The sequence below is a fragment of the Bos javanicus genome, chromosome 6 (assembly GCF_032452875.1).
Source record: "Bos javanicus breed banteng chromosome 6, ARS-OSU_banteng_1.0, whole genome shotgun sequence".
In the NCBI taxonomy this organism is placed as follows: domain Eukaryota; kingdom Metazoa; phylum Chordata; class Mammalia; order Artiodactyla; family Bovidae; genus Bos; species Bos javanicus.
In genome coordinates, this window is record NC_083873.1 from 89,177,600 (window position 1) to 89,192,087 (window position 14,488).

The 14,488-nt window shown below is 39.8% G+C and overlaps 2 protein-coding genes across 2 annotated transcripts; both read left to right on the forward strand.

Annotated features, from left to right (window-relative positions):
• The first annotated feature begins 1,608 nt into the window (after window positions 1-1,608).
• LOC133249693 (cytosolic 5'-nucleotidase 3A-like) lies at window positions 1,609-3,196 on the forward strand. Its single transcript, XM_061420456.1, has one exon. The coding sequence runs from the start codon at window positions 1,624-1,626 to the stop codon at window positions 2,812-2,814; it is 1,191 nt and encodes a 396-aa protein (XP_061276440.1). The 5' UTR covers window positions 1,609-1,623; the 3' UTR covers window positions 2,815-3,196.
• Window positions 3,197-11,554: 8,358 nt separating this feature from the next.
• LOC133249694 (C-X-C motif chemokine 6) lies at window positions 11,555-13,733 on the forward strand. Its single transcript, XM_061420457.1, has 4 exons — window positions 11,555-11,750; window positions 11,891-12,023; window positions 12,163-12,246; window positions 12,598-13,733. Exons 1-4 carry the CDS (start codon window positions 11,645-11,647, stop codon window positions 12,611-12,613), a joined length of 339 nt encoding a protein of 112 aa, XP_061276441.1. The 5' UTR covers window positions 11,555-11,644; the 3' UTR covers window positions 12,614-13,733.
• The last annotated feature ends 755 nt before the right edge of the window (window positions 13,734-14,488 follow it).

The following is a 14,488-nucleotide window of genomic DNA, read 5'->3' on the forward strand; positions in this document are numbered from 1 at the left end:
TCTTTCTTCTTCTCAACAGTCATATGAAGAAGAAGATGGTCTTGGTATTTTCACTTAAAGAAGTAATAAGATGTCACAGAAAGTTAGTGGCATTGATATATAAGAAGAATCTAGATAGGGCAACAATCATGGTTAAAAAACACTTTGTTCAAAAATTTTTTCTAATTAAAAAAAAAAAGCTTATTTTTTTAATAGTTTCAGGTTCACAGAAAATTGAGAGGAAAGTATAGAAATTTCCTGCCTCTACACAAGCATAGCTTTCCCCATTAACAAATTCTCCCATCAGAGTGATGCATTTTTTACAACTGATGAACTTACACTGGCACATCATTATCACTCAGAATCCTTGGTCTACAATAGGATTCACTCTTGGTATTACATATTTTATGGTATGGACTAATGCATAATGACAAGTATCCATCACTACAATATCATACAGAGCATTTTCTCTGCCCTGAAAATGCTCTATGCTCTCTCTACCCAGCCCCTCAACCCCTGCCAACCACTGATCTTTTTAATGTCTCCATAGTTTTGTCTTTTCCAGAATGTAATATTGCTGTTGTTCAGTTGCTAAGTCATGTCTGACTCTTTGCAACCCCATGGACTGCAGTATGCCAAGCTTCCCTGTCTATTACCATCTCTCAGAGTTTGCTCAAACCCACATCCACTGAGTTGGTGATGCCATCCGACCATCTCATCTTCTGTTACCCCTACTCTCCCTTCCCTCAATCTTTCCAAGCATCAGGGTCTTTTCCAATGAGTTGGCTCTTCGCATCAGGTGGCCAAAGTAATGGAGTTTCAGATTCAGCATCAGTCTTTCCAATGAACATTCAGGTTTAATTTTCTTTAGGTTTGACTGGCTGGATCTCCTTGCAGTCCAAGGGACTCTCAAGGGTCTTCTCCAGCACCACAATTTGAAAGCATCAGTTCTTCAGCACTCAGCCTTCTTTATCGTCCAGCTCTCACAGCCATACATGACTACTGGAAAAACAATGACTTTGACTATTATGGACCTTTGTTGGCAAAGTGATGTCTCTGATTTTTAATATGCTGTCTAGGTTTGTCGTACCTTTCCTTTCAAGGAGCAAACATCTTTTAATTTCATGGCTGGAGTCACCATTCACAGTGATTTAAAAGCTGCAGAGCCCAAGAAAATAAAATCTGTCACTATTTCCACTTCCCCCATCAATTTACCATGAAAATTCTGTGGAAAATTCTTAGAGATGGGAATACCAGACCATCTTACCTGCCTCCTGCAAACCTGTATGCAAGTCAAGAAGCAACAGTGAGAACAGGACATGGAACAACAGACTGGTTCCAAATTGGGAAAGGAATACATCAAGACTGTGTGGTCACCCTGCTTGTTTAACTTATATGCAGAGTAGATCATGGTGAAGTGCTGGGCTGGATGAATCACAAGCTGAAATCAAGATTGCTGGGAGAAATATCAATAACCTCAAATATGCAGATGACACCATCCTTATGACAAGGCAAAGAGGAATTAAAGAGCCTCTTGATGAAGGTGAAAGAGGAGAGTGAAAAAGCTGGCTTAAAACTCAGCATCCAAAATATGAAGATCTGGCATCTGGTCCCAACACTTCATGGCAAATAAATGGGGAAACAATGGAAATAGTGACAGACTTTATTTTCTTCGGCTTCAAAATCACTGCAAATGGTGACTGCAGCCATGAAATTAAAAGATGCTTGCTCCTTGGAAGAACAGCTATGACAAACCTAGACAACATATTAAAAAGCAGAGACATTATTAAAAAGCATTTCCAGCTCTTCTCGAATCACGAGGCAAAAGAGGCCAGGTCCATGGATCGAGTGGCGGTGGCAAGGGTGGGCGTGGTAGCAAGCGCCAGCGTGTGCGCCCTGGTGGCGGGGGTGGTGCTGGCCCAGTACATATTCACCTTGAAGAGAAAGACAGGCCGGAAGACCAAGATCATCAAAATGATGCCGGAAATCCAGAAAAATTCAGTTCACATCAAGAACCCTACAAGAATAGAAGAAATTATCTGTGGTCTTATCAAAGGAGGAGCTGCTAAACTTCAGAGAATAACAGACTTTGATATGACACTGAGTCGATTTTCCTACAAAGGAAAAAGATGCCCATCATGTCATAATGTCATTGACAACTATAAGCTAATCACAGATGAATGTCGAGAAAAGTTACTGCAACTAAAGGAAAAATATTATGCTATTGAAGTTGATCCTGTTCTTACTATAGAAGAGAAGTACCCTTATATAGTAGAATGGTATACTAAATCACATAGTTTGCTTGTTGAACAGGCTTTACCGAAAGCCAAACTTAAAGAAATTGTGGAAGAATCTGACATTATGCTCAAGAAAGGATATGAGAATTTCTTTGATAAGCTGCAACAATACGGTATTCCTGTGTTCATATTTTCGGCTGGTATCGGTGATGTGCTGGAGGAAGTTATCCGTCAAGCTGGTGTATATTACCCAAATGTCAAAGTGGTGTCCAACTTCATGGATTTTGATGACAATGGGCTGCTCAAAGGATTTAAAGGAGAATTAATTCATGTGTTTAACAAACATGATGGTTCCTTGAAGAATACAGAATATTTCAATCAACTAAAAAACAATAGCAACATAATTCTCCTGGGAGACTCCCAAGGGGACTTAAAAATGGCAGATGGAGTAGCCAATGTGGAACACATCCTGAAAATTGGGTATCTAAATGATAGAGTGGATGAGCTTTTAGAAAAGTACATGGACTCTTATGATATTGTTCTAGTAAAAGATGAATCACTGGATGTAGCCAACTCTATCTTACAGAAGATTCTATAAACAACCATTCTTCAAGAAGACCTCTCGCCCATGGGTGCAATTGATGAAAGAGCTGCTCATCTGTTCATCTGGCTAAAAGACTTTTTTAATTTATAATATATTCTTGCTCTTGAAGTTTTTCCTCTGTATTACTGAAGTATTTTCAGATTTGTTGAATCCATCAACTAGAAGTTCCTATTTCTCCACCTCTCTCAACACACTCCTCACTATATATTTTTTAACAGATTTTAAAAAATTCTTAGAGCTAAAATTGGAAAAATAACTCCCTAAATTTCCAGAATGACTTTTGTAGCTTAATGTTATTATGACATTTTCGAGGAATCTTTTTATATTGGGAAAGTTTGTAGAAGTTTTAAAAGTTTTATGAAATGATGAAATAATGTGCATGATTTTAAGTGTTGTCATTTTTATAATTTGGGTGAATTACGCTGATGGTATTAATCATCTCCTAAAACTTATGTTTAGTTCTTTTGTTTGGTAAAAATCAGTATTTACCAAAAAATATTGGTACTTGATGTTTGAAAAATATCCATTGGTATCGACATGTCACTAATTATTACAGAATGTTCTGTATCAAAGCACTGACAATAAACATGAAATGAAAAACCTTAAAAAATAAAAATAAATAAATAAATAAAAAGCATTTCCAACAAAGGTCCATATAGTCAAAGCTATGGTTTTTCCAGTAGTCATATATAGATGTGAGATCTGGACGATAAAAAAGACTGAGTGCTGAAGAATTGATGCCTTTGAACTGTGGTGCTGAAGAAGACTCTTGAGAGTTCCTTGGACAGCCAGGAGATCAAACCAGTCCATCCTCAAGGAAATCAACCCCTTGATTTCCTTGGAAGTGATGATGCTGAAGCTAAGCTCCACTACTTCGGCCACCTGATGCAAAGAGCCAAGTCATTGGAAAAGACCCTTATGCTGAGAAAGATTGAGGAAAGGAGGAGGAGGGGGTGAAAGATGGTTGGATGTCATTACCAACTTAATGGACATGAGTTTGAGCAAATTCTGGGAGATGGTGAAGAACAGGGAAGCCTGATGTGCTTCAGTCCATGGGGTTGCAGAGTCAGACACGACTGAGCAACTGAACGACAACAACAATTTGCCATGAAGTGATGGTTTGCCTTCTTCTTCTCCAGTGAGAATGTCTTATAGTGGGAATATACAGTATGTATGGTTTTTCAGGTTAGCTTCTTTCCATAATAGGCATTTAAGTTTCCTTATTTTTGTAGGTTGATAGATCATTTCCTTTAAGCACTGAATAATATCCCACTGTCTATATATATCATACTTTATCTATCCGTTTGCCTATTGAAGGACATCTTGGTTGGTTCCAAGTTTTGGCAATCACAAATAAAGTTGCTGTATATACCTGTGTGCAAGTTTTTGTGTAGACATAGCTTTTGACTTCTTTAGGTAATGGAGAATGATTGAGAGATTGTAAACAGAAAATATGTTTTGTTTTGTAAGAACCTGCCAAACTGTCTTCCAAGCTGGTTATGCCATTTTGCATTCCCAAGCCCAGTGAGCGGGTGTTCCTATTACTTAACATCCTCACCAGCATTTGGTGGTGTCAGTATCTGGATCTTGATCATTTTAATAGATGTGTAGTGGTATTTCACTCTTGTTGTCTTAATTTGCATGTCCCTGATGATATATAATATAGAATATCTTTTAATAATATTTAGTATCTCCTATTATTTGCTATCTGTATATCTTCTTTGGTAAAGTTTTTCTAAAATCTTTTTTCCTATTTTTTAATCATGCTATTTGTGTTCTTATTTTTGACTTTCAAGAATTCTTTGGGTATTTTTGACAATTGTCTTTCATCAAATATGTTTTTCACAAATATTTTCTCCTAGTCCGTGGTCTGACTTTTCTTTCTCTTGGTAATGTCTTTTGCAGAAATAAAGTTTTCATTTTAATGAAATACAGGTTGTCAATTCTTCCCTTCATTAACTGTACTCTTTCAATCTAAGTTATGATTTTATTTTCAAATCTTCATGGAAAGCTAATTGGATATACTTCATATAAAACTTTCAAAACTGTCATTTATTATTAAAAAATTACTTGTGCATAATCATATTGTGAGCAAAACCAGCTTTAGTCTATTTCTAATATCTTAGCCACTATTATTTTTTCTTTTCTATGACATAGTCCTTGGTCATAGCATTCACCAGTTTAGTTCTCAAATTTAAACTAGGGAAAAATGAAAGTTGTTCCCAAGGAACATTCTGTTCCAAAGAAAATTACTTCCGTCTGATTTACTAAAACTGAAAAAATTTTTTTAACCAAAATGATTCAAAGCAAAACATTTTATTAATGGTCTGGTCAGTTTACCCTCCAGAGGAAGCCATGCTTTAAAACCCCAACAGGTTAGTAAGCTACTCATAGTCCATCATTAGCCAGAATTTCTAGGATTTTGTGACTTTTGGTTTGGCATTGCAACACCTCTTATGTCACTGGGCTCAATTTCCTAATTCCCAATTTTTATGAAAATAATATTTCAAAAATGCATAAAAGTGCTTATTCATGATAAGGTTTATGGAAAGTTTTGTGGTAAATGTCACTATATAGTCCATTCCTAGTTTTCTGTTTTTAATTTTGTTTTGTTGGTGTTGCTACTGTTTGTGTTAGTCCCTTTGGCCTGTTATAACAAAGTTCCTAGGTAGCTCATAAACAACAGAAATTTATTGCTTACAGCTATGGACATTGGGAAGGTTAGGATCCAGGTCCTGAAAGATTCAGTGTCTGGTGAGATCTTGTTTTCTGGTTCATAGATGGTGCCTTCTCACTGTGTTATCACACAATGAAAAGGAGTAAGGAAGCAGTGTGGAGCCTCTCTTATGTACACACTAATCCCATTCATGATAGATCAGCCCTCCTCACCTTCCAAAGGCTTGACCTCCTAATACCATCATATTCAGGATTAGGACCCCATGGACTGCAGCACGCCAGGCTTCCCTGTCCATCACCAGCTCCTGGAGCTTACTCAAATTCATGTCCTTTGAGTCAGTGATGCCATCCAACCTCTGTCATCCCCTTCTCCTCCTGCCTTCAATCTTTCCCAGCATCAGGGTCTTTTCAAATGAGTCAGTTCTTTGCATCAGGTGTCCAAAGTATTACTTGTCAAATGTTGAGTCTTTCAGTATTTGTCAAGTAGTGACAAGGGAGGCCAACAGAGTTCTGATTCTCTAGGAAGTACATAAATTACACACATATAAGCACATCACAATTATTATTATTAAAACAGCAATCAATTATGTTCTAATATATATTAAATAAGAATGAATGATATTGTAAGTTCACGCAGAAGTGGATATTCTCCTTAAAAATGTTACGAAGATAATGGTGTTCAAAAACAGTATAGTAAATGACCATCATTAAGTGCAATCTTAGAAGTCTAACTTCCACAAAGGATCTCTGTAGTATCAAAAAAATGAAGCTATTTAAATTAGCTGATCCCCTCTAAGATTTTCTTTTCTTGCTGAGCCCAGACCAAATTTCTGAAAACTTCCCATTTCTGAGAAGCCCAAAGCTTTTGACAACATTTAACATTTTAATGCTTATCTTTTGTTTATTTCCTGTGTAGTCATCTCTTGTCAAAAAATTTCTGGCAGGCCAGGATTGCAAGCTGAACAAAAATAACTAGCTACCCCGTATGCCCAGGAGATGGCAAGGAAAAGCCCACCTACTGTTACTTGGAGCCTTGCTTAGTCTAGACTCAATCAAAATTCAGTACTAATTTACCCCAGGAGAAGGCAATGGCACCCGACTCCAGTATTCTTGCCTGGACACTCCCATGGATGGAGGAGCCTGCTAGGCTTCAATCCATGGGGTCTCGAAGAGTCAGACATGACCGAGCAACTTCACTTTCATTTTTCACTCTCATGCATTGGAAAAGGACATGGCAACCCACTCTAGTGTTCTTGCCTGGAGAATCCCAGGGATGGAGGAGCCTGGTAGGCTGCAGCCCGTGGGGTCACACAGAGTTGGACACGACTGAAGCTACTTAGCAGCAGCAGCAAGCAGATTTAATTGTAAATGGGTAGCAGGAAAATTATATCATGAACAAAAGTAGGGAAAACATTCTTGACATATAGTAATTCTGGGGCAACTTTGAAGCCAAGTTAATCCCTAAATGATGCTCCTTTTTCATTGGTCTGTCAAGCCTAATGTGGAAGGAGACGAACTGCATTGATGTTGCCAAGTTAACCCCAAAGTAACTGGCCTTTTCCTTTTCTTTTGTTACTTGTATGCAAACAAGTAACTATTTTCCACTTCAGCTCTTACTGATTGATAAACTGCTATCTTTGATGTGCTTAACTTGATAATGATATGTCTACATCTTTTCTTACTGCAATATATACCATTTCTTAAAGGTAATACAAAGAATAGTAGACATTAAAAAAATAGAAACTTAGAAAAATATGTGAAACGGCCTGTCACAAACTAAATGGCCTAAGTCATATACTAAATCATTAAAGGCCTCTCTGATTTGTTGGAAGAAATCAATTTAGAACAATATCCCCATACTGTTAACATTCAACACAGTATAACCTAGTCAGAATCTTCCCTGATCACTTATCTCCGACAATCACTAAGTTACATAAAATATGTATTTTGGTCAATACTTTTGTTGAGTATATTTTTTCTTTTAATATCAAATATCCTGCTGGTTTCTGAACATTCTTTTGAATAGTTCGGAGTCCAAAGACTGAAAATACCATCTGTATAGTCCCTAAGCAGAAACAATTTCCAACATCAAGAAAAGCCAATTCCAAATAGATAAGTTCAAATGATTAATGACAGTAAACCACCCTATTCTTTCCTCATTAACTTTAAGATCTACTTAACACTACAAAATTTAAAAGTTATCAATATTTGCCATCAAATATTCATAGACTGCTTGCTACTGAACTTGGAATTATGGGACGTCATGGGAGAAATATAAAACATCAGGGCTGATTTTAAAGTTTATGGTTAACTTGGGAGAGACAAGAGAAAAATTATGGAATAATTAATAATTAACTCTGTCTCAGGAGATAGGTTTACAAGTACATTAATTGTTCAAAGATCAAAAGTGGAAGGAATACATTTCCAATGGCCTTATCATATAAACCTTCTCTGAGAAGCTAAGACTTTGAACTGGTCATGAAGAAAGAAAAGGACTTAGAAAGCAGGCAGCAGTTTTTGACTGGTTAGCCTAAAAGCCTCTTGGATGTTTGACATCATTGTGACCTCAGGAGTAGATACACTGTGGATTTCAACAGCTTAAAATATGATTATTGGGCAATAAAGTAAAGAGGTTAACCAGATGTGGAGAGCCACAGAGTGTTTGCCAATACTATGAAGAAAGTGCTTCGTAATCTGGAAACTATTAAAATTTTCGTGAGGTGGATTCTCTAGTGCTTGACTTCCAATCTTAAATTTTCTATTTCTTAACTCTCTGGCCTTTCTATCCCAAGTTGAAAAATGATAAGAAAATATTTCTTACCTGCCTCTGAGAAGCAATATGAGGCTTGAAAGATCATGAACATGTTTTGAGAGCTGCAAACCATCAAGGATGTTTTAATTCCCCTCACATTCCTCTGTGGTGTTATGACTAAAGGTTGCTTTTGACAAACAGTCAACCTTTCAGGCTAGCAGGATGTCATTTTGTGGATTGTTTTGTTATACCTTGAGAGAAAAGTAACACAGTGTCTTTCTCTACTACCTGCCCATGGGTGCAGGCAGGCCAAAATGGCTTCCCTTTAGACTTGCAATAAAGAAGCAATTACTTTTGAAGTGCTCCACCTCCTGTGGTACTGAGTGTCATTGTCAACTGTAGGAAGTCTTCAGACCAGCCACATTCTATCTGCCTTTGCACAAGGTCTACATCGGGAATGCCTAGACAGGAGCCAGAATGGGCAATGCACCTGAATGACTTCAGTGAGAACTTAGGTTAAGTTACCTGCTGCTTCTTGGCAACCCAACAGCCAATTTCTAGTGAGGACTTCCTATTACCTGCTTTCTAGCTATATTAATATTTATTTTTGCCTTATATTCTGTAAGCAACCCAAGGTAAGTTGATTCAGGGTGCAAACCAGGTGAAGCATACAATCTGTAAGAGTGTTCAGAGGAAATGGAAATTACATTTCATGACCTTTCTGTGATCTTACCATTTGATGCCAAAACTAATTCATGTGTTCCTTTATACCTAAAACAGCTTATTTGGATCTGAAACACACACACACACACACACACACACACACACACATTTATAAAAACTCAATAACCTATTTGAGTCATTAAACAATTTCCTCCCACAAAATCTTATACCGTGTATGTTTCCCCACCATCACCACCCCCCCCCCCGTGATTAAGTTGAATTTAATTTCCCAAGATTTTTAATTACATTTTTGAAGTTTTATCTGATCCACATCAGTGAAGCTTTTGTCTTTAGATACAGTCTAATGTCTAAAAGGGCTTCCCTAGTAGCTCAGATGGTAAAGAAACTGCCTACGATGCAGGAGACCAGGTTCAATCCCTGAGTGGGGAAGATCCCCTGGAGAAGGGAATGGCAACCCTCTCCAGATTCTTGCCTGGAGAATTCCATGGACAGAGGAACCTGGCAGGCTTCAGTCCATGGGGTCGCAAGGAATCGGACAAAACAGTGACTAACACACACATACACACAATGTCTAAAAAGGTGATATAATAAGTCTGAAGCTATTTTCCCAGGTCACCACTCCCTAGAAGGATGAAGGATTGCATTAGTTGAGTCAGGTATGATGCTGATGGGATCAGGAAGCTACGCAGGATAGAGAACTTCCCATTTAATTTCCCACAAAATGAGGTCAAACCTCTCAGCCCTCTTTAGGGAATTTCCTAAGTTTTCTTCTAGACTAAAAGTTCTAAAGGTCTATGAAACCTCCTCCCTGCTCATCAATGGAAGTGATAGCCTACCAAGGAAGATGTGTGGAGGTGTTAAGAAAATTTTCCAGGGTCATGGGAGACAAGGAAAAGAATTTTGTTCCATGACTGATTTCTGATTGTCATCATGCTCACTGATTGCCTTGGCTTGCCAGCTGTGAGGACACAAGTCTTGAGAACAATCCAGAATAGGATCTAGTGAGATTTCCATGAAAGAAAGCCTACATGCCATTCCAATATCGTTGCCATGCCTGCCATGAAACTGGACATGTGAAAGACCCAGCTGTTAAAACTTCAGAGTTCTTTGGACTTCCCTGGCAGTTTAGTGCTTAAGACCACACTTTCAATGCAGGGGATGTGAGTTCAATCCCTGGTCAGGGAACTAAGATCCCACATGCCACATGGTGCAGCCAAAAACGAAAACAAGTAAAAAAGCTAACTGCTTCTACAGAGGAGATAAAAAGCTACCTCACCCACAGCTTCAGGAAGCAGCTGTAGGCTCACTGGGACTAGAGCAGGATTGTGGAAACAGGCTTGGTCACACCACTGCTTATGAAGCTAGATGGTTCCAGAAGCCTGTGTGTGTGAGTCATCCTCCCATCCCATGAAGTTGATTGAGTGAAGTGAGTGGGTTGCCATCTCACTGCCAAACTGATTCAGATCCCTAGAACCAAACTTCCAGATGAGCCCCTTAAACTCATTAGACTCCAGGGCTTCTCCAAACTGGGGCAATTACACATCTGGTTAGGTTTGGAGCCATACCAAGAGGATGGGCTCTGGGGCATTGCTGTAGTCTGCACTCATCCCACCCCCAACCAAGACCATAGAGTCTTCCAATTCCATAGTGTATTGAACTGCTGAAAGCATGGCATTTTTTCCCAGGGCAATTTGGTGGGTGATTTTTTGATGATTTTTGTTAAACTACCTTGATATGCATGTTTGCAAAACTATGTATAGAATTCCCAGAAAGTGGACTTGCTTTTGCAGCCTGTTCCTGCCACTGACTTCAAGTGGGAGTACAGATACTTTCATCATCTTATCTTGGCTCCTAACTGCTGGCTGAAGTCCAGAGAATTATAAACTGATCTGAAGAAGCTAGAACGGTTTGCCGGCAAGCAGGAGTGAAAGGTTTTTCAGTTTGGTGTAGTTTGAGTTACAGCTTACATTAACTGAATAGTAACAATTATTACAGTTATAATAATAATTGGGAAAGAGTTCAGAAATTTTTCTAAAATCTAACCTCCCAGCTAAACTTCCCTGCAGGTTCAGTGGCTAAGATTCCATGCTTCCAATGCAGGGTTGCGGTTGGATCCCTGGTCAGGGAACAGAGATACCACATGTCCGCGCCCCCCCCCCCCCCCGGCCCCTCCTCAAACCTCGCCTGGGGCAGAGCCAAATTAATAAAAAACAGAAAGAAAAACAAAACAAAAACAACCCCCTCCCCCCAAAGAATCCTTCCAGCGGCTTACTTTGTGCCTAGTCTTTCTGTTTAGATGAAGATGAGGGGCATCTCTGAAAAGACACCTGTCACCCAGGAGAAGCTAGCTTTCGCTCGCCCGGGCTGGCCCGGATGGACAAAATCTGCGCAGGATTGCTTCTTACTTCCAGCGAAAGCAGCATCCACTCCAGCCACCGCTGGGCGACCTAACAGATCCGCTGCGGGCTGCTCCTCCCAACCACTCTCCTCAAACCCCACTCCTCCAGGCCCCTCCACCCGGCCCCCTCTCCCCGCCCCCCACTTAGTTCAGGGAATTTCCCAAGCATCCTAAAGGTTGAGTTTCCTGCCTGGAGGAAGGGGCCAGGGTTATAAAAGCTACGCTGAAGACCCGAGGCAGTCACAAGCGCTCTGGCTTCGGATCCCGCGCCTTCTCCCTCCTTCGGAGCCCTCTGCAGTCCTCTCTTCGCCACTATGAGACTGCTATCCAGCCGCGCTGCCCGCGTCTCCGGCCCTTCGGGCTCCCTGTGCGCGCTGCTCGCGCTGCTGCTGCTGACGCCGCCCGGGCCCCTCGCCAGCGGTGAGAGCGCTAGACCAGCCGAGCGCACCCGGCGGGTGGAGCGGAGCGGCGTCCCGGGCGTGGGGAAGTGTCCCGGGCGGGCGGGCTGGGGAAGAGCTCTCCCAGCAACCTGCCCTATAACGGTGTCTCTCCTATCCCAGCCGGTCCTGTCGCGGCCGTTGTGAGAGAGCTGCGTTGTGTGTGTTTAACCACCACACCGGGAATTCATCCCAAAATGGTCAGTGATCTGCAGGTGATCGCCGCGGGACCGCAGTGCTCCAAGGTGGAAGTGATGTAAGTCCTGGTGCGCGGCGTTGTCCACCGTGATCTTTGCAAGAGGGAAGGTTCCCCCCACATTGCACCCCCCCGCCCCCCGCCGGCCTTAGTCTTCAGCCCCCACGTTCACGGGTGCATCCTCGTTTTCCCTCTGCAGAGCCACCTTGAAGAATGGAAGGGAAGTCTGTCTGGACCCAGAAGCTCCTTTGATCAAAAAGATCGTTCAGAAAATATTGGACAGGTATCTGTCACTTTGCTCTTTCTGGTTTCTTAATCTCTCTTGGAGTGTGGATTTCTCAAAGTCCTTACTCTCTGAGATTTGGCGACCACATTTCAGACCATGTTTAAAATAAAAAGGATGTTCCGGAGAAGAAGGGAAAGTTGTTTTCGAAGGTCCTGGGGAAACTCTTATCATGAATCTCAACAAGAATTGCCTAGGAGGTTACACAGAACTCATTATTGAGATGTATTTTGTTTGTTAAGGACTCCACCCTCTGCTTTTTATTGATCCTAAATCCTGTTTTGAAAACGAGTTGGGGTAGACAAGTGTGTGGAAATTTGGTTAAACTGATATAATTTTTTTTTTCAACAGTGGAAAGAACAATTGAAAGAAAAGACCATGTGTTAGAAAAGTTGCCCAGTTCTTCAGCAGAATTTTCTGGGGACCTCTGGACCCACTGAAGACAAGAAGCAAGGGCTCATTTTCTCCAATGAGTTAGGTTTCTGTACGAATTCCCTACTATGAAAGAGAGAAAGGAAGAGGGAATCTATGCTTGCCCTTGCAGCTTTCTGCTCAGTTTATGTCCTGTTTAGCATATTATTTCCTGCTCCTTATTTGCTGTTATTTTAACTGTTATGCTATTGAAATCTTTAAGAGTTGACTAAATTGTGAATTAAGAAATCACTGATTGTTAATCCTTTCAATGTGACTACTGTTATTTCTAGAATGTAGTTCTTATACTGCCATGGGAAAAGCTGTATGAGAGTGAATGGAATTTCATTGGAATGCTGTATATGGAGATAAATTGTTATCCTCACTCTCTTATGAAATAGGAACAACTTTAGTATTGTTTTTTGGGGAATATGTTAGAGAATTTTCTTACTCTTGACCCTTGGAAGATATTTAAGTTATACTGCATTAGAAATATGAGTGTTATACAGTTATCTGTGTAGAATATATTTCCTTATTTAGAATTTCTAAATATATGAGTTCTATAAGGACTAATATATTCTTTTTCTGTAAATTTAGACATTTGATGTCTTCCTAGTATGGCATAATGTCATGACTTACTCATTAAACCTTTGATTTTATATGGTATTTATTAGCTATTTTATCAGGAGTATTGTATTTCTAGCCACTAAGCATGTATTTTTGACTAATAAATAATCTAGGAACTAGGTAAATTCCTTATTTCTAGTTTTTATAGAAATACATCCCTTTAGGTTTTTAAGAGTAAAGGCAATCTTAACAATGATCTATACTTTGAAAGTTCTGAAAGCATATTCAAGGTCTTTGAATATAAACTCATGTAGTTTATAAAAAATGCACAGCCTTGCTAAAATGTGCAGACATATATACTGTATCTTTTTAAGTGTTTGACCATTTTGTTACAAAGAATTACATATGCATCACAAGTACTATGTTAAAATTGTACTTTTTAAATGTATCTCAATGGTTTATAGTGCTTCTTTTGTTCTTTGGAAAAAATAAAAGATTTATAAAATTTACTCAAGTTCATAGTTTATTGTACTGTTACAAAAATGTCATTCCTCCTTAATTCTACATTGCACATGTGCTTGCTAAGTCACTTCAGTCATATTTGACTTTTTGAGACCCTTTGGACTATAGCCTGCCAGGCTCCTCTGTCCATGGGATTCTCCAGGCAAGAATACTGGAGTGGGTTGCCATGCCCTCCTCCAGGGATTGTCCCAACTCAGGGATCAAACCTGCATCTCCTGTGTCTCCTGCCTTGCAGGTGGATTCTTTACCTGCTAAGCCACTGGGGAAGCCCCTGGTTCTACATTACCAAATTGTAAAAATTAACCATGCTCCTCTTTGACTAGCAGCAGGACCCTCATTTCCCAATGTCCTTGTGTTAGTTCAACCTATCTCCAAGCTCACTTCCCTTCCAGTTCCTTCATAGCACCAACAACCTTTGGGCTCTTTCGAAAACACAAATAGGTAAGACTTCCTTACCCTAAATCCTTTACTGACTCCCTGTTTCCTAAACATGAAATACAAGTTGCAAAGCATGACAAATCAGGTTCTGTCTTATGACTCCTGATTACTACCTCAAAGTCATTTTTCCGTAGCATAATTGCAGTCAAGAATTTAGTTTCCCTACTGGGCATGTTCCTTCCAGGTCTATGCCTTTGGTAGGACCTGTCCCTGGAAAGGCCTTCATATTTTTCTCTCTATAGAAGGAAGCTTATTCACCCTTCAAAGCTCTATTCAAACAATACTTCCTTCATTTTTTCCTTCA